Genomic DNA, 25,925 nt, shown 5'->3' with positions numbered 1-25,925 from the left:
GGCTCGGGCTGAGGGGGCGCGGGCGGGGAGCTCTCCCGCGGCGGGAGCGGGGGCCGCGGCCGCAGGGCGGTGTCGGGGCCCCGCGGTGCGTGCGGTGTCTCGGTGTGCGGGCACCGCGCCGGGAGGGCTGCGGGCTGCGGGGGACGGGCTCCCGCTGCGCTCGGGGAGCGCCTTCACTGCGGCCGGGGCGGCTGCACGGCGGGGCTCRACTGCTCTTCCAGCCGGCGGGGAAGGCCGCCTCCTGGGCCGAGCCTCGGCACTCAGACGCGGTGATGCTGGCGACAGCAGTGCCACCTGCAAATCGCCCGTTCGGGGCTGCTGCTTCGCGGGGAGAAGAGCCCTGCAGAGCTGCTTTTACTGTCTGTACAATATCCCATACAGAACCCGAGCAGCAGCTAGGATTTAGGATTTCACACACGATGCTCAGTTCTAAATCTTGATTTTAAATTTTTAAAAATTTATTTATTTTTTAAAGAAKAAGATGAAGAAAAACATGCACTTAAAACAGACCTAAAACACATTTTGCCTCATAGAGAGCCAACAAGAGGGCTGAAAATCAAAAGGACAGCAGACAGAGGAGTATGTCTGAGGAGTATCAGCTCCAGAAGTCAAAATGAGGTCACCTGACAAAGGAATTTTCATGATGCCTGTGGGGAAATAGACAGGATGTGTAGCAAGACAGAGCTATCCATCCACCTGAATTCTGCATTGAGCAAGGCGTTTCCTACCCTAACACTTGTATTTCATACTGCCACTAGCAAAGCTGAAAAGAGAGCAGGATGTCTGCTTTGCCAGCAGAAAGGCTCCTGTCACTGCCCTGTCCCAGGCRGGGATACTGTGCTGGTGCTGCTCCTGCTGGGGTTGGTCAGTGCCCAGCAGCTGAGCAGGAAGGAATGGACAAACCAGTGAGTTGTGCCTGCTATCTGGGTACACTTTTGCCAGAGCACTGCCTCTCATCATCTCTGATTGTTTTCTAATGTCTTCTGGGGTTTGAACTACTGGGGAACTGTAAAAGTAGTTTTTAAGGCTGTCTCMGGTACATAATCTCAGTCTTTTTTTCTTCCCTAGAAAGCAGAGATAGGTTATGTTGTATCATAGTAGGGTAGTTGGGTATTTGCCCGGCAGCTAGGAATACAGAGTATTAGAAAGTAATTTTCAGGTTTTCTAATACTTAAATACCTAAAGTATGCAGGAAATGAGACAAGTCKTTTCATTGTTGTTGAGGAACTGAGAAAATACCCATCTGTTATGATGATTTGGGCTCTTTRTGCTTTCTGATGTGCAGACAGATAACATCCTATACCAATACATTTGCAGAGGAACAGGCTTGTACGTTTTCTCAGACACAAGTCTCTCTACATATTTTGACATCTGTGTCTCAACATCTTAATGTGTGTTTGGTTTTTTTAGTTCATTTACTGGATTTAATTAAATAGTAAATCACCAACACTTTTGTTTCTTTGCAGGTTTTTTGATCATAGTGAATAAACAGAGGTTTGTTTTGTCTCTGTTTCAGTTTGAGAATATAGAATATGACTTGAATGTTTGAATTGCTTTATTACAAATGAAAATAAATTCTTAAGAATTCCTGAGCACTCTATTTTCAGTAACAGGAGTTCTGAGAAGAGGAACCTTGTCCATTCTGTCAGACCAAGATGATTAATAACCTATGGATATTTTACTGACTAGATTTAGTCCCCAGAAGTATTTTTGTAGTGTACACTTGGTAAACTTTACCAAAAACTTCAAGTTAAAGCAAAACCTTTAATTGTTAAGATTTTCTGGGTTGAAAATATTTCATGGCTAGATGAAAAATTATGTATGTGCGTAATACAATATGTCATATATAATATTTTCCAGAAAATGTTCCTGGTTTAGTGGCAGGGATTCTTACAACCTGAGAAGGAAGGCGTGCGTTTGTGTCACTGTGACATTAAAGCTGCAATGGAAAGTGATTGTATAGAAAAAGTATGATGTCTGCTTCTGTAGGTAGGCTGTAATACACCAAATAAATAATTCCATTAACAGGAGGGCTGCTTTGATACCATGGAAGGGGCACTTCTTGCAGCCATGCAGCAGAGTTTGGAGTGCAGCAGAGGTGCCTGTGTTAAATTGCAGTGAATGGCTGCTTCTGAGACCTGCTGAGACAACATGGTTCCTAAGGACTGCCATTTCCAGTCTCAGGTTTTCATTCACCTGTTAAAACATTAGAATGTGTTTTGCATTGGATGCTTTTCTAAAACATGGTGGTTTATAGCACCTACTGAATTGTTTTGTTGAGTTTATTAGGTTATGGTAAGTTTTTCTTTGAACAAGGTGGCTATGAAGCATTTTATTACATTGTGTGACTCCTAAAACTTGAACCATAACAATTTTTTCTCTGTTTTCTCAGCTGTAAAGGACCCTACCGCTGTAGAAAGAGCAAATTTACTGAACATGGCTAAATTGAGTATCAAAGGACTCATTGAATCAGCCTTGAGCTTTGGCCGCACTCTGGATTCTGACTACCCACCTTTGCAGCAGTTCTTTGTTGTCATGGAGCACTGCCTGAAGCACGGCCTGAAAGGTGTGGTAATTGGTCCAGCTGCATATTTGTCATCCCAAACATGTCATTTTTCTTCCTTTCTTACTTGAAGTAGATAAAAAAAATATGCCATTTTGAATGAAGAATTGAAAAAAATATATAAATGGTCACCTTTTATCATGAACRGTGTAATTATTAATTCTTCACCACATATATTTCCACATTTACCAACTTGTCCTTTTRAGCATCATTGGTTGTAAGTGGTCCAGGGATTACCATCTATATCTGCATGTATCTCTGTAGTGTACATTTTTAGCTGAACATCCTTTTTATATTAACTTTTTCTAGCACATGAATTTTATATTCACAGCAAAGTAATTTGGAAGTTTGGATATTGGATTGTTTGGATACTGGTGAACTGACCAGTGTCTCAGTTAAGAGTTACCTGGGAGTCTGGACTCAGTAGTTAACCCTTTCACACACCAGCTATTTTGAAGTAAGCTCCTGTAGTAATTCCAATTAATTCAGTTACCTAATTTTTCTTTCCATAGTAAGAAAATCCTTTCTAAGTTACAATAAAACCATCTGGGGTCCTCTGGAACTTGTGGAGAAATTATATCCAGAAGCTGAGGAAATAGCAGCAAGTGTCAGAGATTTACCTGGCCTAAAGTAAGTATTGGTAAAATGCAGCAGGAAGATAAAGGACCTGAGTGAGAATTTGCWGGTGTCTCATGATTTCATTTGACAATAATCAAGCCTTTGAACAGCYAGGTCATGATGTTGGGAAGAGCACAGGTGAATGGGAGGTGGATAACAACAATGCAAAAAGAAGCAGGGTGTGTATCAGTCATTCTGCAATCTGGAACTGCAKCAAACATTAGTGAGTGTAGTCAGCAGAGGCTGGATAAACCCAAAAGGTGACATAACAAAGAGGAAAGGATGAGGCAGCTTTTCAGAGTCCTACTCAGATGTAAATACGTTTTCCTCCCATTCCACTGCACTCTGCCTTTGTGTTTAGCTTTRTAATTGGCTGTACATTAAATTCCARAAGGGCTTGGTTACACATTGATTGGTATATGGCAGCATAAGGGTTCTAATTTATAGCTTTGGACCTTATGTAAAGCACATAAGCTGTGCATAAATTATTATTTACTCTCRTGGCAGGCCAGAGGAAATAATAACCTTTACTAAGGTTGCTTTCTTCCTACCCTAATATRCCTTGTGAGGTTGCTTTAATTTTATTTATGTTCTTAAAACCTGTAAGTATGCATGCACTAGAAGAGGAAGTTCTTAAGTACAGGTTTAGTTTGCTTGACATTAGTGCTTGCCAGTTAGATCTGTTTTCATCTCTTTTTGCATTGTCTTCCTAAGACAGCACTGAATTTGTACCTAATTAAAGGTAGGATTCAGTACGTGTTGGATGGAGTCAGACAGTAGGATCAGCATGGTGACTTGTTGTGGGCAATTTGGTTCATTTTCTTGCACTTCACCTGAGCTCTTTATAAACAAATTGCAGAAAGGTGTCTCAACTGTCACAAACATTTCACTTCAGCAGAAAACAGGACTTTCAAGAATATCAGGCTCTTGTGCATTCTATATTCCCATTTTTTCCYGGGTTTTYTCCCAAGCTGAAAATTTTTCTGTTGTTGCAAAGCTTGGAGTCAAAGCCTAAACATTATGGCTTCTTGGATGGTGATGCTCAACTAATAGGTGAAAATACTCCTTCATAAACACCAATTGCTGCACCAGTAGACTGATAAGGTRTTAATGACTTAACCAATATGTGATTAATTTGGGACTGTGTGTTTTCATGCCCTTTGTTCCAGGACRCCGCTGGGCCGTGCCCGGGCCTGGTTACGGTTGGCACTGATGCAGAAGAAAATGGCTGATTACCTTCGCTGTTTAATCATTCAGAGAGATCTCCTCAGGTAAATAGTTCATTAGATTTTGTTTGTAATTTATTTTTAGAGGTTTAGTCTCCTAAAAAAGAATCCTGCATTCCCCCACCATACAGAAAATCACTGGAAATCTCTGGAGAGGAGGTGAATTGATCCCTACCGTGTGTGTGGTTTCCACTGAGCTGCCATCAAATGTGGGGCTCTTGCTTTCAACTCCTTTAACAGTTCTAACACTGGCATTGCCCTCTTCTAGTATAACTTCTCTCCTGCCTGATGGGGTAATTGAAGCACAGAGAGAGAGAAAATACTTCTCATCTGAATTTCAGTTTTATAAGCTATACATATTTTTAAGACTTACTTTGTATGCCCAGATAATGCTGGTGTGTGAGGATGTCATTTGTGGTCAGCAGCTAAGGACTTTTCCATTGAAGACACAGTTTGTTACATAGAATCTAAAATTTTATTTWAMATGTGCTAGGAGGAGAAAGTGCTGSTATGCTATTGCTTAGTGAARTATTTATATTTTACAAACCTTGTTAGCATTTTAGACCTTTATGTTTCTCTTACATCCATTTAATCTCTTCCTTGGCCTCTTGAATTTCAAGCATGTATTCACTAAAGTCCAGACATTTTTTCATATAAGGTAATTTTTTTACCATTCTTCTTTTTACATTGCTTGCAGTGCTTCTTAAAAACATAGGAGTTGTCTGACTCAATGTTGCCAATCTGTAGCAGTATCCTCTTCAAAAAAGGTTAATAGCAGGTGTAGGGAAGAGTCTTTTCTGGCTTTTTTTGGTTTTCTTTTAAAGGCAAAGTAAATCTTGCCACTTCCCCGCACACACGCACACAATGTCCAAGCCATCTGGAGTCAAAGGCAGTATCCTTGTTTTTAATAGCCTCTGAGACAAGCCATGCACTTTGAATTTTCAAATATTTATGAGGTGAAAGTATGGGCCGGCCCAGTTCATCTTTAAGGATGTTGTAGTAAGGCTACAATAAGAGCAAATTTAGATGCGTATGTCACTTATTATTAATTTATTTGGTCTATATATAATGAATGAACCAGTAAGATGCAATTTTCTCCTTCAACACAGTGAGTTTTACGAGTATCATGCACTAATGATGGAGGAGGAAGGAGCAGTTATTGTTGGGCTCTTAGTTGGGCTGAATGTGATTGATGCCAACCTRTGTGTGAAGGGAGAAGACCTGGATTCACAAGTAAGTCCCTCCAGGTAAAGGAATGTATGTATAATCAGGGACATTTTCCTGTGCAGTGAATTTTGTTACTGTGAACTTGTGACTTGTTAGAAATCTTATTAGAGACTGTTCAGGGTGTGATGATCCAGCTTCTGGATCTGTGGGGATGTTGCCTTGACCTCATTATTTGCTGCTGTCCCAGACCTTTAGATGGAGATAATAGTCAGAGTGCAAGGGTGAAGTTTGGTGTTTTGTCCTCCAATGGGAGCAGCAGTTGCACTGCAGAGTTCTTTCTCTCTGAATTGTGTGACCCATCCTTTTCCTCTGGGGGACAAGTATCATTCCATGATCAGTTTACCCTGCTTGGTTCATTTATTGTTGTTCTGGAACATCACTGGAATGATACAAAGACCTGAAATAAACACTTTCTTGCGGCCTCTTAAGAGGGTGTGACTACTTTGATTCTGCGAAGCAAGACTTGGAATTCTTCCCACTTTGAATGGGCTTTGACTTTTAACCTTAATCTTTTCCAAGAAAATATTAACAGATTCTGTTTAAAGTCAGATGCACAGGTATTTGTGAAAAAAGTAGACTGTGTTCAGCTCTGATTATTTTTTTCAGCTTCTTTATGGAAAAAATATCATAGTAGTTGAAGGGATTTTTACTGTATTCAGCAGCATATATTTGATAAAAAAAACAGTTCCTCTGGGAAAGAGAAGTTACAGCTAATTGGGTGTGTGTGCTTTTGAATCACGTGGTTAAGTTGTCTTCAGTTGTTTGTTCTAGTTCCTCTGCAGTATTAGTTTTAGCTACTGACCTTGTGAGAAAGAAGATTGACAGGCCTGGAATTACAGAAAATATCTCAACTTGCTCTGGGTGTTGAGAAYGAAATAGGTGTTTTATAGATCACCAAATCTCTTGCTAGCTGTGTCTCTGTTATCTAGGTCACTCGGTGGCCTCGCTGCATGAGAGATAAAACTCGATTTGACAAGGTAGTAGTGGATGTGCAGATGAGATCCTGATTGCAATTTGTCCAAACTTGGCATTTGTAAAATGTCCAGAGTAATTCTGTTTGTGAAGAGTAAAGAAGGCACATTCTCAGAGCAGCGAGAAGCAGCAGGTTTTATTGAGCGGAAAGGCAAATTTCTGGAGGTTGATGGAAGTTTCAGCCAGCAGCATAGTTTTGTATATTATATTAAAAAAAAAAAATCTACTTAGTGGTGGAATGTGTTCATGCAGCCATATTGAAATGAAGTGAAATGAAATGAAATCCATGCAGTGGATTGAAATGAAGAAACTTTTAYAGCTAGAATATTTTACCATATTTAATAGAGATGGTATTTTGCTTTTAATAAGAAAAAAAATGTTTTTAAATAGCTTTTTAGAAAAGACATGGAAAAAGAGACTCTTTAGAAAAGACATGGAAAGAACAGACAGGAACCTGACAGGAKAGCATTGTCTAAATCAAGTAAATTTTAAACTTAGTAAAATCTTGTTTAAAGTTGAGGTTTTTCATCTTCYGGCTGAGACTGGACCAATCTAAAAATGCTGTAACTGAGATTTTATCAACTGCATAAGTACAAGGCTGTAAATAGTGACAGCAGTTCTTTGTATGGCATGAAACTGTACATTTGCTTTTCCTTAGGTCGGTGTGATTGATTTCTCTGTGTATTTGAAGAGTGATGATGAYATTGGGGGTAAAGAAAGGTACGTCCTCACCAAATACCTCTGATTTTGCATGTTAACAAACCATTTCTTGGCTGGGGCCCTGTTCTTTGTAGAAATAAGTCAGGTTCCTTTTTGAATGAAATCTTCTGATCATGAGAAAAATGCCACAGTGTGTTGTACTGTGTTAGCAGTTAGCTGGAAGAATATTTGCAGTCTGAACCAAACCTCAGCAGCATCACCTGCTGCCTCCAAGCAGTGGAGGCTTGCCAGGTGGCAGTGAAAAGGAACCTGCAGACCTTTAAGCCTTCAGTTTAGGATTTAGTCAGAGTTTCAAATAACCAGAATAGTGGCAGGGTAAATAAACATACTTTTCCTTTTCAGACTGCATATGTCATGTTTCATGTAGAGAAATGTTTGCAGTTAAAGCATTGGATTTTTTTGTCTCTCACTGATATATGCGATGTTGCCTTCATGAGTGTGAGATGAAGTTGCTTCCTTTCTTTTTAAAAAYACAATTCAGATGGACATTTGCATATGGTAAATATGTATATTTTCAGTCCATAGCTTAGTATGTTGTTTTGTTAAAGTAATTTTATTTTGTGCTTRCTTTAGAAATGTACAGATTGCTGCAATATTGGACCAAAAGAATTATGTTGARGAACTAAACAGGCAACTAAAGTAAGTATTACTTTGAAGTGTGGGTGTCAGGGCAGGCTTACAGGTAAATAAATGCCTTTTGTTTTACCAGCTTTGAGAGAACTTCAGAGAAAGACCTGCAAATTCTCCATGTTTAGATGAAGATTTAATGAAGCAGGAAAAGACACACTCCTGAGAGACTCAGGAAGTGTCAGTTTTCATGCTTTTAYTTTTGACAGTCAAAACCTTTATTCTTGAAAGAAACAGCCAAACAACAGGCCAAAGTTGGTGAAAGTCCTCAAGATTCATAACTTCACAGACATGAAAAGCTTGATCTGGATTCTGACTGGGCTCTGTTTAACAGTTCAGAAAAAGTGTTTTTCAGTGTTCTGGTGAATCAGTATGTTTTTGTTTGTTTGCCTTTCGGAATATTTTAGTTTGTGACTTTAATGCCTAGAACTGAAACTGAATAAGCTCATTTCTTGCTAGAAGCTACTTGTATGTGGTAGGTTGTGGTTCCTGTTGAAACAGTTTTCAGGAAAGCAGCGTTTGGCCCTTCCTTTGCTGATGGAGCAAACCCAGTCCACCACTGTGCAAATAGGAGAGCAKTGAGTTAAATTCTCTGAAGAATATTGTACAAAATTAAACAGGTGAGGAGCTAAAAACCTAAAAAACCTCAGCAAAACAAAACCAAACAACAAAGCCACAAGGAACTTCTGTAGAATCTGTGGTGCAGCTGACCTTGATCCCTTTTTGAAATGTAATCATCTTTTTAAATATTTAATGCTGGTAATCTGGATCACTGGTTACTATGAGGCTTCTGCTGGAGTAAAGATACTCTGCTTTGAAATGGTGTCAGTYACTGAGCAGAAGCCTTCAACAGCACAGAAAAACTGAGCATATCAAATATGAGCAAAATGAGAGTAAAGGAGGAGAAAAGAACTATCACAATTAAGAACAGTGGTGGTTGTGGGGTGTCATTATCCAGGCGAGCCTCTGTGAGTTTGTGTGTGCTGGTTTACACATAGAACTGCCTGCCAGATCAGTGACTCAGCAACTCTCCTATTTTACTTCAGTTCAGCTKCTCCTTTTTAGACATCCTAAAATGCATTAATCTTCTCTATCCTGCTGTTAATGAAGTGGCAGCTTCTGAGGACACCACAGAGAAATATGTGAAAAACTAGAAGGAGTTACAGGATAGGTTTTCCATTTTCCTGTATGTGAAGTACAGCCTGAAAAAAAAGGTGCTTCCTGCAGAAATAGGCAATCAGATTATGGAAAAGGCTTGGATGCAGATTGATACTATAGAAAACAGCAAAGTAATAAAATGCAATAAAATTCTGACGAGACTCCTAAGTGAAGTCAAGAAGCATCCAGAAAGAGTCTGAGGACAAATCTCAAAAAAGGTAAAGAAACAAATTATTTTATAGGAGAAATGTGTTTCGGAGGAAGAGAATCCAGGAAATTATTTTGTTATATAGGGGAGAAATAACACCGAGGTTGACTTTTAAGGGAACTCCTTTATCTTTTGGATGAAATATGGTTTTGAGGATAAAGSAAAGGGTGAGTACCTGGGAAGTTACAGCCAGCCAGGAGTTTAAATGACTGGGAATTGGAAAGAAGTATATAAATGTTCAACAAAGGAGAGTAATTTTCTTATATTTAGGAAAACCTCCAATAATGTGAATAGACCTTTTAGCTCTTAGCCATTAATCACTGTACSTTGCATTAAAGCTTTTGAGCTGGGTTGGTTGAGTTTTGATGTAATTTTGAATAACATTGTTTCTTTTTATCTTTCAGTAGCACAGTGAGCAGTCTACATGCAAGAGTTGACTCACTGGAGAAATCAAACACTAAACTGATAGAAGAGGTACTATTTCATGTTATGCATAACATCATTTTCTCTCAAAGGCTGTTTTCCTAAATATGATTACATTTTTTGAATCTATGGAAGTCCTGTGTAATATGTTCAGATACCTTTATTTTGGCCTAAAGGAAAGGGGCAGTAGCTGCAGGGATTTATGTCAGCTTGCCAGGTAGCCTGTAGTATCAGTATAATCATTCTGTAGAACATTGCAATTTCCAACTTTYGACAAAATGAGAAGAGAATCCTCTCTTAGTGCCAGCTGTCAGTCTGATTTGTGCAGATGACTAGTCCAGAATGGATGACACCAGTTGCTACAAAGACACAGAAASTAGTTCACCAAGCAATTTCTGTTCCAGTTCTCAGCTTTAGCCAAGGGATGGTTTATTTATTGTACGCTCATCTACAGATTTTAGACTTGTCTGATTCTGGGTTTGTGTTTATTGCCTATATTTCTGGTTATCTTTGATGCTTGACTAGTTTCCAATATTTTTAGCTTTATAAGARAGAGCACCTTTTTTAGTTAATGAAGTGGAAAATTGAAAACTCTGAATTCAGCTKCTGAGGGGACAGCTAGCTCACTCTTGGAATAATGGATCCAGCTAGAGGGGAAACATTTTTTTCCGAGTGTTAATTCTCAGAGTATTCTGACTCCTTTACAAGCCTTCAGCCCAACTGTCCACCTATCTGGATCCTTTGGTTTACAATTCTGACATTCAGGTATATAGTGTYGGGCCCAGTTATAAAGTTTCATCTTTTGTGAATGTGTTTGTTTTCTGTGGGGGGGAGGTTTTCCTGTGGAAGCTGCTCCATATGATATCCCAAGATACCAAAAAAAGAAATAAAGCTCAATGAACTTGAAGACATGTGGAAAAAAAATTGAGCAGGAGGAAAGAGAATTGAGGGTCTTTAAATCATAATGAAGCAATGAAAAGAAAACATGTTCTTGACCAGCCATGAAACAGTGAGATATCCTGAATATGCTGCTGCTGTGTAATCAACGTGACTCATTAATAAAACCAGGAGCTTTATGTTTTCTTCAAAAATAATTAATCCTCTGTTTGGCAGACGGGGAGAATAGAGCAGGGAATGTCCTGGTGTTACATTCATCAGAATGTTTTTTCTTTATTTCTCCTCACAAAAGTCACACTGCTTTTCTTTTTCTTTTTTTCTCCAGTTAGCAATAGCCAAAAACAATATAATTAAACTTCAGGAAGAAAACCATCAGCTAAGGAGTGAAAATACTCTGATTTTAATGAAAACACAGCATCATCTAGAGGTACGTTAACTTTACCACATTTAATATTGTAACAATGTGGTTGATTTCCATTCAGATGTTTGTACATCTCAACTTGAAGTAAGCTGTAACTTGTCCAAATCTGAAAGAACTTTCATAAGGGAAAGAACCTGTTAAATCTGTGGAGCTTTRTAACTGGCATAAGTAAATTAAAATTCTAGGACACTAAATAGTTTTATAACCACATGCACATTTTGTGTATTCAGGTGCCACTGAAAGAGAACAGTACTCCATGTTAATTTTGCTAATTTTACTCAATTCTCACTATAAAACTGATGGCCACAGAGCAGAAGCAGCTCCTTCCATGTTTGTCCTSTGCTTGAAGAACGTGTTAAATTAATGCCATTAGATCCGTTAATACGTATTAAATTCATGCCATTAAACTGCTGAACTTGTGATGGGGAAAGACGGAATCTCTGTATCTTTGTAGGCAACTAAAGTGGATGTTGAAGCAGAACTTCAGACCTACAAGCACTCCAGGCAGGGCCTGGATGAGATGTACAACGAGGCACGCAGGCAGCTCCGGGAGGAGGCACAGCTGCGCCAAGTGAGTGTTCCTGCACTGCAGCTCTGCAGAGATGAGGCTGCACAACAGKCACAACAGGAATAGTTCTMGTTTTGTTGAGTTTAGATGCTGCCTTTAATTGCCTTAATAGCYTTTTCTCTAATTGCCTATARTAAAAAGGGATTTTTTACAGAGCAYCAATGTTTCTATAATAATATTGCTRGAGAACAGTGAAGAAAAYACATTTTTCTTTGATAAATTTTTCAGTAAGTTTTTAGCAATGCTGTATGCTCTCTATCTATGCTAAACCTTTCTTGTGAAAATACAAATACTTTAGTTCAATTTTTGTAATTAATACTTAGGCAACCCTGTGCAACACTGGCTGWGTAATTTACAATCTCAGCTGTCTTCTCCCAGTGTTAAAAATCCCCACTGGTCAGTTATTATGTGARTGTAACATTTGTGTAGTGCATAATTTGCAAAGTTAAAGAGGGGCAGAATTTCTTAAGTGGTAAAATAGGTGGTGCTACAACTCTCTTAGGAGTTTCAAAACAAAAATGAAAATATTCCATGATTATTAAAATRCTCTGTGCTGCATTGTGTGTGTTTTCTAGGATATGGAGAATGAGCTAGTGGTTCAAGTCAGTATGAAACATGAGATTGAGCTTGCCATGAAGTTGCTGGAGAAGGATATCCATGAGAAGCAGGACACCCTCATCGGCCTTCGGCAGCAGCTTGATGAAGTGAAAGCCATTAACATGGAAATGTATCAAAAGCTGCAGGTAAAGGGACAATCTGCTSTTAAACTGCTGAAAGGATCAAAGTGAGAGAAATTACCATTCTGTTCGGTTAAATGCTGCTGTTCCTGGAGTTTTGGTTTCCTGTTGTTTCTTAGGTCAGCTTGACATTTTGGAACATTACCCATGTAAGCATAACTCCACACAAAGACCTTCTTAAGGCAGTCTCTTACTGGATTTAGGGAAGAAAAGAGCATAAGGATAAGATCATGGCCTATTAATATCCTGTGTGAAATAGAGAGAATAATAGTGCACTGTAACAATAACTTTTTTTTGGCCTGTGTTATATWAAAAAGCCAGAAGAATGTAGGCACATAGTGAGGAGTTGAAGAGAAGCCCTGGCCTTCCAAAGTAAGRAAAGGAAGACAATATTACGTTAAATGGAAAAAGCTAATTGCAGTTTTCAGTTTATTTTTTAAATCTTTTGACAAATTAAGAAAATCTCTAACAATGAAATGCCTTCTTTGGGAGAGTAGGGATCTCAGAGACCGCAAATTCAGTTAACAAATGACCAAATACCAGTGAAATRTTTATGCAGAACATGAATTTGATTTATGGAATATGTTATCAAACCAGCACAAGAAACCAGTCAAATCCGTRGGAGAATAAGGGGAAAAATTAGGATGCTGCAGAGACAATTGAAGTGATGAACTAARGATTCCACTTTTTCATCTGCAATTGTGAGGAAACTGGACCAGAGGATGACAAATACAGATAGAGCTGGAGAGAAAAATAAGAATGTTCTCCAGTGTTAGGATCTGGGGAGGTTTCATTTGTAGGAAAGCCTTGGTGATTTTCTGGACTGAGCTCTTTGCTCTTCATTGGTAAGGTTCTAATGGGCTACTTGATTAGCAAATTTGAGTTGATTTCTAAAGTGATTAATTAGTTTAATTAGTAATTAAAGTGATTAAGGAAGGAAACCAAAGGGRAAAATTTATATTTATTAAATAGCATTTACCCTTGCAAAGTAATGAAATGTAGTAAGAAAATGACAAATTTTCTAGACAAAAGATTTTACATACTGTCATCAAGGTTTTTTAGAGAGTAATCCTTAAAAAGAATCAAAGCCCGAAGCCATTTCAACATTTTCCCCTTCAGATACTGAAGAAAAAGCCCTTGCGAGGTAATGGTGCAATTATACCAATTTCAGTTTTAACCTCTTTTGTAACACAGGTTTCTGAAGATGCTATGAAAGAAAAGAATGAAATAATTAGTCGATTAGAGGATAAGACCAATCAAATTAATGCAGCCATGAAGCAAYTAGAACAAAGGTACAGCCCCATCTTTGTTTCTCTTCACTCATGACTCCACCTCCTTACATTTTACTGCATTCCTACAGTTGCCATTGAAATGTAATTTTCAACTAGAACATTTAAAACAAAACTTCTGAAACTTCTAATAAGTGCTTTGCTGTTGGATTTTTTTCCCCATTTGACAAATGCACTTACTTTAAATGCAAACAATCTTTCAGTTTTCTTCCTCTACCATATTTCTTCTGGTCCTAGGTTTTGATGCTGATATCAAAAGTTGTTTTTTCAGTTGTTTCAAGATTTTGATTCATTATTCCTTACTTTTTTTCCCCCACCTGAATGAAATGCAATAGAAACTGAAGCATTAATCTTGCTTATACTTAAGCATATGCTTAATATAAACATTAATGCCTTCAAGGATCACYGAAGCTGTGATAATTGTTGTCCATTGCTTTGAAGTGTCATTATTTTCAATGACTTAATGAGTTTTCACCTGAAAGGTTGAAAAGTGAAAGACTGAAATTCCAGAATATAAATTTATGTTATGGTTAGACTGCATGTACTACATGATAGCAAGATGTGATTCATATGTTTTAATTTAATGGCCTTATGTACAACATGAATCTTTATAATTGTAAAATAGTACATATCCATAAACCCTGTCATGTTGGTGTTCAACATGTCTTTTTTTTCATTTAAATCTGATTATGAAAAACATGCTTATGTATTAAAAAAATTAGTGACATGAATATTCTTTTATTGACATCCTTTTTTCCTCTTTTTTCTTTTTCTTTTTATCCTTTTATCCCAATTTTTGTTTTTACTGTTTTGCTGCCTCCATCTGTCTTTGATTTTTGTTCACTGCATTCATGAAGTGACAAAGATCTGTTAACTCAAACTAGGACTATTGCAATGTCATTCGTCAAATGTGCCAGCAATGAGGCTCAGCACCAGTATAAACTTGTCAAGGATATATCATTCTGAAAGCTCCTGCACTTCTCTTGTGTCGGCAGAATTAATTGCTGATTAAATAGGACTTGAGAATTTTCCAATTAAACCTTTAAAGTGGTATTAGAAATCCTGCACTGTAACTGGTCGTAGCTGGGTTCTGTTTTGTTTTCTGAAAGAACATCATCTTCGATCACACTTTACCCCTCCTAAAAAAAAAAAAAAAAAAGAAAAAAAAAGTAAATTACTGCACTATTATTAAGCAAATGTAAGCTAGTTTTCTAATGATATCTAATAATTTCTTTGTCAAATTTTATTTTAAAAGGGTAGATATCTTTACTTTGTACATTTTTACGACATTTGTTTCTAATTAGTGATTTTTCCGGTTCTTTGGTACTAAGAGATTTAAAAAGTAGCCCTCCTGGCTAATACTTCCCTTCTCCCCTGCTTATTCCTTTCACTTTTTGAAAAGTGGTATTCTATAAATACCACTTTTTGGTATTTATCCCAAAAGCACGCTCTCTGCTGGSTTTTGTGGTTGTAACTAGCACTATTTTCTTAAACAGAATGGCAGGAGTTTGAGGGAAGGAGCTGAGCTCTGTGGAACCCATGGATGTAAGGAAAGGGTGGTGTCAACATTCGTGTTCTGTGTGTGCAGTGAAGGGGTGGGGATCAAACATTTAAAGCACAGTTCCATTTCCCCCATGTCATGAAAGGTAAAATATTTTCATGGAGTGAAACTGTTCAGAGCCTGGTTTGTGTGGGGCTCCAGACAGAGATCAAGTGCTCCAGCAAGTTCTGAAGCTGTGACTTCTGCCTAGAACAGCTGCCCTGGAAGGTGTAGGAATGAGCAGGATCTACTCTTAGGGCCCAGATCTTAAACTTGTCTAACCTGTTTGTCAGCTGAGGATCTTGCCTGACTGTGTCTAYACTGAAATCAATGGGTTGTGCCCAAATCCTTTTCCCTCGCTCCACCCATCATTAGGCAGCCTTTACCTTGTATTTTTGCTATGGGGTGCTGCTTGCCTGCACTGCARAAAGAAGAGTTAAGGCTGCTGTCTGCCCCTAACACACTTCCTAATGTTTGCTCTGAAGTTTGGAGTGGAAGTTGACTGGGAAAATAACCTCAGGGTCTTGCAGCAGAAGGGAATGYGTTTGCAGAAGTGGGGACAGGATGAATTGATACAGAAAGGGTTTCTACTCTGGTTCTAAAGGTAAAGAGCCTTTAATATGGGCTGGGTACTGAAAAATARAAATAAATATCTTCTATTTTCAAAGAAAATCCACATCAGAAACACTAGAAYGACAGGTAGACCATAGCAGAAATGGGAGCCTTGTCCATCTCACTGTCACCTATGCAAAGAAATACCTGCCCCAGTATCATCTGAATGCCAAACCCAGCTGCAAACTGGGGCCAGCTCAGCATCTGTCTGAATTTCAGCAGTGCAGTCAGCCCTGGTGCTGGGCTGGGGGATGGTGCTGCAGCTTTTGGGTACAAGCTCCCTTCGCTCATGGAAACAACTGTGCAGTTGATTTTGTGATTTAGGAAGGGTTTAACGTGCTTTTGGTGCTAATATCTTGTGTAGCTTCATTCAGCTTCTGCACAGGGGAGTGACCTGCTTTTGRCCAATAGTCTCCTTTCCGTATTTTGGCCCTCTGTGCAGTACCCTTGCAAACGTGACTGGGAGCATTCTTAAAACTCCTGGGGTAGCTGAGTGGGATAGTGCACCCTTTATAAGGTAGTTGCATTCCAGCCTTTTRTCACTTGTTTACGGGCAGCTTTTGGAAACTCCCTCTGGTGCAACTTCATCAGCAGAAGCACAAATGCAGGCATATTGCTGACACATCTTCTTTTTAGCTGACACTGGGAGTTGGGAGCTGCTCTGTGCTCAGTGAGCTGCTGGGAAGTGAGCAATCAACCATCTCACTGATTCCTCCCACCCCTTACCTGAGAGGCTCTTGAAACAGTTTGGTGTTTTACAGGCTCTCCTATCCTCCAGACAGGTGTGGCCATGATATAGCACAAGTGCCCTTTTAGTACTTTTACTTTTGTTACATTACATCTACCTTTTTTGACTCTGAAGAGATAACCAAGCAGAGAGGAACCACAGTGAACTAATGGATTCCAAAGGGGCACTCTCAGCTGTTCAAACCCCTGGAATTCAGAAAGAAAATACTCAAAAAACGATCCCTGATTTCTCAATTAATCATTTTAATTTGTCTATAGTAGGGAGCTATTTTAACCAGTGTAAGAATGCATTATTTTTAGTACAGACTATTGAAATTAGTTTAAGAATACGATGTAGTTGAGGTAGTTGTATAAATGTAGTGGGACCTGTCAGGGTGTATTTTGTTGTATTAGGCTAGTTAAGTTTTTTGCTGTCTGACTGCAGTGCTCTGTATACAACCATATGCCTCAATTGTTTTGAGCTGCTTTTGCACAACACATGCTCTGCCCTGTCCTCATGGGTGATTAGTGCAAGCCAAGGACTTTTACAGGATTTACTTGGGGGAAAAAAAAAGCTTCAAAAATAACACATGGACATAATGCTGAAGGAAAAAGAAAAGCATCATGTTGTATGCTTCGATTCTAAAATATGTATCATGCTTTGGCACCTGTTATTCATGAGCATAAAATAAAACAGTGATTACTTACAGTGATTACTCTCTTACTATATGAAAACCCAAGAGCTAGTTCTCTAGGCATTGTATGGATTTCTCGTTTGAGTTTGTAAGTTTCCCCCAAACTTTGTTTTTATTTAGAAATGTTTCTATTTCCCCATTTTTCTTTTATTTGTCTTCTTCACCCTCTACACCCTAGTTCTAGCTTCAGTTTTACCCAAAGTTGATTTGAATTACACCAGATTGCAGCAAGCAGAGAAGGCTCAAATGGAGGCTGAGGCTGAGGATGAGAAACTTAAACAGGAATATGTGAATAAATCTGAAAGCCTGCAGAACGAATTCTCCCAGAAGGAGAAACAGCTGTGAGTATTTCTTCCCCATTTGAAAAAATGCACGGAAAAATGTTTGAAAAAACATTCTCCATTGCAATATGTCCTGTGTCCTAATACAGCCTTCTTGTTGTTAAATGCTTTTGAACAGAATGTAAATACTAAAGATTTTCATGTTAGGTGCTAGCAAGGCAGAAGAAAATATGGCATTCCAAGGAAGCCAGGCTGGCTTTGAGTACCTCTGAAATGACCTACAGCTTGAAAGGAAGGGGAAGAAYAGCAGTATTTCCTCCCTAAAAGTGCCAGCTTAATTCAGGAGGAAATTATCCTAAGTGGGGAAAATATGTAGTGGAGTAGTAGTAAAAGCCACTTTTAACAAAGCCCACAAGTATAGAGGAGTGAGTATAAACTGAAACATAACAATGGTTTGATTGATCCAGCTTAAGAATAAGGTAGAAGTGGTTTAACTACCACTGCGCAGGAAATAAAAAGGGAAAATCTACTGGAGTCATAAAAGTTTAAAAAACTGTAAAAGCCAACCCTCTAGCCTTTCTCCTCTTCCATTCTTCAGTACTAATTTAAATAAATACATAACGTTAAAAGCTCCCTGTAGGGACAGGTATTTTCCCTCTTGGGGAAGATAAAACAACAGTTTTTTAAATAAATCTTTGGCACAAAGGTTGGGGCTTAAAAAGGAGTGATTTCMAATCCAGTTATGAGCCCTCCCCTGCCTCTCTCAGAACTCTGAATGTCAATACACTTGTTCACCTGTCATGACAAATGTTCACTTTACTACCACAGTCACCTCTGCAGATTTGGGCAAAAGAACAGTTCAGACCCCAGCCTTAGAATTCTGCAGTTCTGAAACCTCCAGGTCATGTTCACTTCTTTTCCAGCCAGATGCTGAGGTAGTGTCCCAAAATGTAAGTCTTTCCTTTAAAAGTGGGTTTGGTTTTAAAATAGAAAAAATAATGTGGATATAGGTTTCCCATCAAAAGACCTTGCATGAATACTCTGAGATTTGTTTTCCCTCTTTTACTGTGTTGGCACAGTTTCGATCTAGAAGGTTGAATAGTGTGCTTCCACCCTTTGGTTTCTCCACAACATTCTAAACACCAGCTCTTCCATGAAACCAATATAAAATTCCAGCTAGAATGGCTCTTCCATCAGAGTATCCCTAATTCCTTTAACTGGACTTAAGTTAATAGCATCTACATCCCTCTTTAGGCTGAACCTCAGCTGTGTAGAAAGCTCAATAAAAATAGTAATTGAAAGTCCTTCCTCCTTTATTTTCAGTTCTGTTCAAAATGCCATAACCTTAGTCTAAAATAGAAGATTCATATCTAAGGGTGTAAAATTAAATCACTTCTGTGGGTATCAGAGATATCTGCAATCATTGTCTGCATCACCAATGACACTGGCTGGTTGGTTTGGTTTATTTTAGAAACAAGCTATATGAAGTTAATGGGGCTTTGCCTTGTGCTTGTTTTAAAAATACTTCAGAATTTTGTGGTTAGTCTTCTCTTACTCATTTATTTCAAAGGTCAGCTCTTSAAAATTATGCCATATTCTTTTTCCTTTAAATAAACATACTTCAAAAGCATTTCCTAAGTGACAGTGCTTTGTTTATCATACTGATATCTAAAATATCAATATGTTGACACATTATTTCTCTTGTAGAAAACATGTAAGTCAATAGTTTATTATGATAATAGCACCCAGAAATAAACTCAGTTTTGTTTTTAAAAATGATACTGTTGTGCACAGTGATTTTTGTTTTGTTTTGTTTTGTTTTACATATTCTAGGCTTCAGCTGGAAACAGATTTGAAGATCGAAAAAGAGTGGCGGCAAACCCTAGAGGATGATCTTCAAAAGGAAAAGGAAACTGTATCTCATCTGAGAACAGAGACCCAAGAAATAGTTAATCTTAAGAAAGTAAATTTTGCAGCAAATTTTGACGAGTAATTTAGAAATTGACTGCCAAGTTAATGATGAACGTAGACATGGTATTTTTAAATATTTCTGTAAATATGTAAGAAAGGTTACATTAATGACTTCTCACAAATAGAATAAGGAAAAACATGGGGTTTTTACTCCCCATTTAGTCCTCAGATCAGAACTCAGTAGTCTGGATAAGGAAAAATGAAATCCTTGTTTTCCCTTCTCAGCTGTGTAGAAGGCTCTGTCTGTGCACCTGGGCCACAAAGTGCTTCAGCTTCTCTCTTGACTTTATATCCATGGCTCTCTAGTGCCCTTGGGCTCTCCACTCAGATGGATTTATTTTCTCCCTGGAGTGGGCTACAGAAGCAGAAATGCTTCATTATCTCTTGGGGTCTAAGAGAGTTTAATCCTGAGGAGCTGCTGTTCAGGTTGGATTTGGAACCTTAAGCGTGTGAGGGATCACTCATTCACTTGATTTTCTCAACAAGATTAGCTTCAGTAGAAGCAGCTTTCTARACAGTAGGCAGATAGAATTTGAGAATAATTTGATTTAATTTTATTTGCTCATTTTGTTTTAAGGAGTTCCTTAAACTTCAGAAGAAGAACAAGCAACTGAAAAGCGTCTGTGAAGACCAAGAAGCTGCTCTCCAAGAACTGGCATCCAAGCTGAGCGAGTAATTTCATTATTCATAATGATTTAYGCCTATTCTTTTTGTCTCATAAACTTGAATTAAGAAAAATAGAGGGACAGTGGTCATGGTTAGACTGTGTATGACAATATTATTTTTATTTTGATAACTAGCCAATTATCAAAGGTCAGTGTGTCTAGTTAGGTCAGGTCTGTTCATTTTTATTTTTGGCTGCTGGGGTGGCTGTGAGCTCCTGGGTAATGACAGTGCTGTGAACAGAAAATCCTAGTTTGAAGGGCATCAGTCTTTGTTCTGCAGTGAAAACAGTTGCCTGATTTGCCAGTTGTGGTATTCCCAGAGGAGCCTCCAATGGAAGATGCCAGCTCTGGCTCCAGCAGRGCAGTGCTGRTCTTCCTGAGCCCCARCCAGACACYAAKCCCCACACAGCTGCTCACTCACTTCCCCACCKCAGGGATCAGGGAGAGAATTGGAAAGGTAAAAGCTGGAAAACTCATGGAGAGTTTTATAGGGAAAAAAGACAGTTTAATAGGGAAAAGAAAAATCACACGTGCAAGCAAAGCAAAACAAGGAATTCATTCACTGCTGCCCATGGGTGTTCAACCATCCCCAGGAGAGAGGGTCCCCTCACATGGAATGGTGACTTGGGAAGATAAATTCCATCACTCCAAACATCCCCCCCTCTTCCCTCTTTCCCCCACTTTCTATACTGAGCATGAGGATCAGCTCCATGGTCTGGAATATCCCTTTGATCAGTGGAATCCTCTGTCCTGGCAGTGTTCCCTCCCAGCTTCCCATCACTCCCAGTCTCCTCCCCAGTGTGTCCCTACGGGGAGCAGAAAAGGCCTTGAATCTGTGTAAGCTCTGTGTAACATCTCTGTGTTATCAGCCCTGTGTTCAGCCCAAATCCAGGACACTGCCCCTGCAGCCCCTGGGAAGGAAATGAGCTCTGCCCCAGGCAGAAGCAGCACARCCTGGAGAGGATGGAAGGGGTCAGCTGGCCAGCATGACTGTCCTCATTGTCATGTGGTGTTGAAGTTTCATTCAGTGATCCGTCTTCTCAGTGGTTTTGCTGTGATTTATGTGGCCTTTGATTCCCTGTAGAATAAGTCTGTGTGTGTCTCCTGTGCCTCAGCTCTCAATGGGTTGGCCCTGGATGGCTGTGGGGAAGCTGCTTATTCCTAATGACATAATGTGGTTTTGTACCCTCGTTCAGAGGACTTGGCTTAAAATTTTTTAAGTTCCAACTTTTTAAGTTGTCAGACCAAAACTGACCATGTAGAAGTTTGAAACAGGATTATCTTATTCTTTAGATCGAAGCTGAAAATAGAAGATATAAAAGAAGCGAACAAAGCACTGCAGGTCAGTAGCATTTTGAGTAATGAAACTTTTAACTGTTCCTTTTGGAATCTTTTGTGAGCATGGAAAACACTTCTCTCCAACAGCAGCTACTCCAGAGAGGCTTATTGTGTGACTTCCTGCAGTGGAAGAGAACCACAGACTCCCTGTAATCCACTGAAAAAAAATTTGCTTTTGATTTTTCTTGTTTGATGCACAGCTGTGCATTTTGTCTCTTTTCTTGCAATGGAACACACCCTTCTATAATTTACAGAGTGTATCTGGGACAGAATGTGTAGCCAGCTGAGCTTAACCTGCATAGTACTTCTCAGAGATCAATAAATATTTGATCATCCTAGGAATGAAGGTGTAGGACCAAAGCTGATCAAATATGATCTGTAATGGTGACAGGTTTGGGACTTGCTTGGAGATAGCAAGGAGCACTGGCGAGCAGAGATTTTGTCTGCACGTGTTGCACAACTTCTGTGTCACCTGGCATTTTATTTCAGCCCAAGTCACAGTGTCCAAAAYGGTTGAGCAGATTCCTGGGTTTATGAAGTGGTTTAGACAGAAGGAGGTGACGGTTCTTGGCACTGTCCTGGTTTTTTTTGCTTCCCTGCATCTCGAGGACTGTTCCCATGTGATGAGCAGGCTTCACTCTGAGACATGGATGCCTTTCTGCTTTTCCAGCTCAGCCACTGCCACCTTTCCTCCCTTGAGCACGTTTTCTTCACACCCATTCCTGCTCTGTCTCATCCCCTCAGGTTTTGCAGTGTTTTGGAGCAGTCCTGTGCTGCTTTAGAGTGTCTGTGTGACATTACACTGGTCCCAGGGCACTCAGCATTCAGGCAGTGAATGTTCTGCTCTTGATTTGTCTTGTTCCCTGGAGCCCAAAGTTTAACTTCATCAGATACATTTAATTATGATAATTTTTCTCCAGGGCCAGGTTTGGTTGAAGGACAAAGAGGCCACTCATTGCAAGCTGTGTGAAAAGGAATTTTCCCTTTCCAAAAGGAAGGTAAAACTTTAACAAAATTTCTTCCAACTTGTTTACAAATATGTAAATTATTATTACATATGTAATTATTATTACAAGATTATGTAATTATTCATTCTCTGAGAGTATGACATGAAATGTCAATGATCAGGTGAATGCAGAGTTATTTTTGAGACATTTTTTCTAGTTCTTTGATACATACAATGCAGCTGGGCCTAAATTTCAAAAGAAACAATGTCTCAGTGAAATTCCACAAAAGAATTTAGTTAAAAATTATTTAACTACTTTGTGCAATCGTTATCTCAAACTCTTATCAGCTCTGGCACTGCTAGAATTTGAAAGGTGTAGAAATCTTTTTATGGTATTTATTATACAAAAGATTAAGAAATTATGAGTTTGTCATTTTTAAGTAAAACATTAATTTCCATGCTTTATTCATGTGTGCAGGAATTTTTCTTTATCTTTTAATGTTAAATCTCATTCAGCTACCTGACAGAAGCATCCACTGGTTTGATATCATTGAATATCATTGCTCAAGCTGTATTTTTATATAGCAGAATATTTTCTTAATCCAGGGTTTGAATGAAATCTTCAAACCATATATATATATATATATATATATTTTAAAAAAAAGGTCCTAAACAGGTCTAGATCTATCCAACCATGGTGCAATCCTAGACAAACAAACATCATCCGTGTGGGATTGCATCACAGTTTGGGATGTAGATGAATTACTTTTGAAAATGGACTCTGTTCTCAGACCCGAGAAGTGAAAGGAATTACATTTTGGATTGCTGTGTGTGTATTGTTTATTGGGATCCAGTTAGTAAGTACATTTCCATTGCAAATTTCCATTTTTAATCTTCTGCCCATTATTTAGCATCACTGTAGGAACTGTGGGGAGATCTTCTGCAATGCCTGTTCTGACAATGAACTGCCTCTGCCCTCTTCACCAAAGCCTGTCCGGGTCTGTGACTCCTGCCATGCAATACTCATACAGAGGTGCTCTTCTAATGTGCCATAAGGTGTTTATTAATTCTGGTATTTAGCTCATCCTGTAAAAAACMCAACACCAACTAAAGTATGTACAGCAGTATTTCCAGACTTTCAGGTAAGCAGTGTAGAGTTGCAATTTTGAGGTGTGGACGAGTTACTTCTCTGCTTCGTCTTGAAACAAATGGAGAAAATGACACTCAAATGTAGAAAATGCACATAGAAAAAGAAGAAAACAGGTGAGAATGTTGGTCTGCAAATGGCTCAGCAGCTCTTTTGGGAGGAAGCAGGGCAGTTTATACAGGAGACTCAGTGTTAATTCGTATTGGATGAGTATTTGAGTTGTTAAGGTGATCTGGAGAAAGGTGATACTCTTAATGTGCCACAAGCCCAACCTAATTCTGAGTATGCCTGTGATGGGCTGCTGTGAAGCAAAACCAGGCAGTTTTAAACCAGCTGGTTTTAAATTGCACTGGAAACAAGCTTGGCAATTAATGCAGTGGTCTGAGAAGTTATTGCCAAATACCATGTGTTTGTTTACTTCCTCATTATCAGGGTTGGATACATCCAAGAATGTTGTATGGGCAGCTCTGTTCTGTGCACAAGTGTAAGGGGCGACTCTGTCAGACAGAACAAACCGTGCCTCAGGGCACTTGCTGAAGGAAGGAGTGTTTTGCTGAATGATTTTTTCAAATGAACTATGAATTTGATATATGTGTTTCCATTAAAAGAGAGCTGTTCACCACAGAGCTCTTGGCTGACATTGTCTGTAACCTTGAACAAGTCTCTGCATTRTTTTCATGCAAGTCATGCTGTCAGGCTTGTGTAGTCACTGCATAGCTCTAGAAACCACCTGGACAGACTGGGATWAAACACTGGGGACCACATCCTTTCTGTGTTGGACAGGAAGGCACTTCCTTATTTTGTCTCCATCTCTGTCAAACCTTCAGAGTTGGTTTCTAAACTTCATTTTGTTGAAGAGCCCTTTTGAATCTAACCACTCTTGACACTGATGGTAACTTTTGCTGGAATGTAAAATCCTTGCTCTTTCCAYAGGCAATTAAAAATAATATCCTTTGATGAACTGCCCTCATTTCCACATCAGTGCACTGTACCCTCTTCCCTTTAGTCACTCCTGGGATGRACTCCAGCCCTGGAACCCCCCTGCTCCAGATTTATCAGCCCCACAATTCCTTCAGCCGTGGGCTTGGAGTAGCATTACTGACAGCAAAAGGGGGAGGCTTACTAACAGGTCTTTGAGTTGTCCTTGMACTTCATTTAGCTTGGCTTTGTCACTGAGGATAGGGATTTAGTGAATATCTTAAAAGCTAACACACCTATTCTTTTTAACACTTCAATGTAGTTGCTTATGTAGCTTTTGTAAAGAAAAATGTTTTTAAAATGACCTGATGTAATAACTTTTTGTAAAATATCACACAAATACTTGTAAATCTGTAAATAATTTTTGGAAAAAAAAAATAAATACAAGTGATCTCCAACTTAACTAAGGGAATAATGTCACTTTWTTAAAATTTGTAATTCAGTGTATTGTATTTTATTATGACTTGTTCAAGTTGCTTGGAAAGCGTTTGCTGATGCTGGGGAGGGAGGTACCCTGCTAAAGACAAGCARGTGCTGCTCATGTGCCTCCTGAGAGTGTTTTCTGGTGGGCTTTACATGGAYCAGGATTGGAGGCAGCAGGGTTTGATGTAGGATAAAGCTAATCTGTACTGCTTTAGTAAGTAACTTGACAAAAAGTATGCAGCTAAACAAAAATAATTTTAAATAGGCAATCTTTTCAAGTAAGAATATAGTGCATTTCCATAATGTGCAATGAATTCTGTTACTTAACTGCCATCTTTTCCTCCCCTCTCTGCTGCCCTATGTGCATGGGAAAAGTGTTTAATTCAGATTGCTATTACTGACTCCAGGTAAGACTTCTGCCTTGATCAAAACGAGTGCTGGATGTTCCATGTGGTTTCATTTCCCCTGGCATCAAACTACTCACTAGCCTGTTTTGAAGGTTTTGGGGCATCACTGTGACCAGTGCTGTATCTTGATCTTTCTGTAAAACCCTGCTCTTGATTCGAAATCGTTCTCACAGAGCACAGGAAGAGCTGTGGGGTACCCACGAGAACCTGGAACTGTTCAGCAGCAGTTTGTTCCACTAAGGAAATGAAACAACTTCTGCCTGCTTGCTCTGGGGGCGTTAGCAAGTACCCGGAGCCGATCCGCAGCTCCTCCTGCTCCTCCCCGCCCCCCGCCCCACAAAGGGAGGGTTAACAGCGGCTTTGCTCCGCCTGCCCGGGAGCGAACGGAACGCCCGGCACTCCGGGCGGCCCTCACGTGGCCGCCAACACCGGCGCTGCCCGGAGAGAGCACGGCAGCTCCCAGCCCAGGCTGCAATACACGGCCACGAAACCGGCACCGGCCTCAAGGGCCGGGCAGCCTCMGTGCAGCTTCTCCTCCCAGA

At 39.4% G+C, this 25,925-nt stretch overlaps 1 protein-coding gene across 2 annotated transcripts; it reads left to right on the top strand.

Moving 5' to 3' along the window:
* Positions 1–2,359: 2,359 nt before the first annotated feature.
* On the top strand, positions 2,360–25,794 carry RUFY2 (RUN and FYVE domain containing 2). Of its 2 annotated transcripts, XM_057377828.1 has the most exons (17): positions 2,360–2,566; positions 3,076–3,193; positions 4,351–4,452; positions 5,517–5,640; positions 7,265–7,326; positions 7,900–7,965; positions 9,724–9,793; positions 10,965–11,066; positions 11,515–11,631; positions 12,204–12,371; positions 13,560–13,657; positions 17,449–17,568; positions 19,342–19,471; positions 20,057–20,151; positions 21,438–21,486; positions 22,403–22,480; positions 23,340–25,794. In XM_057377828.1, exons 1-17 carry the CDS (start codon positions 2,437–2,439, stop codon positions 23,481–23,483), a joined length of 1,773 nt encoding a protein of 590 aa, XP_057233811.1. In that variant the 5' UTR covers positions 2,360–2,436; the 3' UTR covers positions 23,484–25,794. The 2 variants fall into 2 exon arrangements, with proteins under 2 accessions (XP_057233811.1, XP_057233812.1); XM_057377829.1 differs by lacking the exons at positions 17,449–17,568; positions 19,342–19,471; positions 20,057–20,151; ... (1 more) ...; positions 22,403–22,480; positions 23,340–25,794 and adding an exon at positions 14,512–14,639.
* Positions 25,795–25,925: the final 131 nt, after the last annotated feature.

This window comes from Malurus melanocephalus, unplaced genomic scaffold, assembly GCF_030028575.1.
Source record: "Malurus melanocephalus ecotype Western Australia unplaced genomic scaffold, MMel_1.1 scaffold_327, whole genome shotgun sequence".
Taxonomy (NCBI): Eukaryota; Metazoa; Chordata; class Aves; order Passeriformes; family Maluridae; genus Malurus; species Malurus melanocephalus.
The sequence above is the reverse complement of the archived record's forward strand: the minus strand, read 5'-3'. Positions and strand labels throughout refer to the sequence as shown.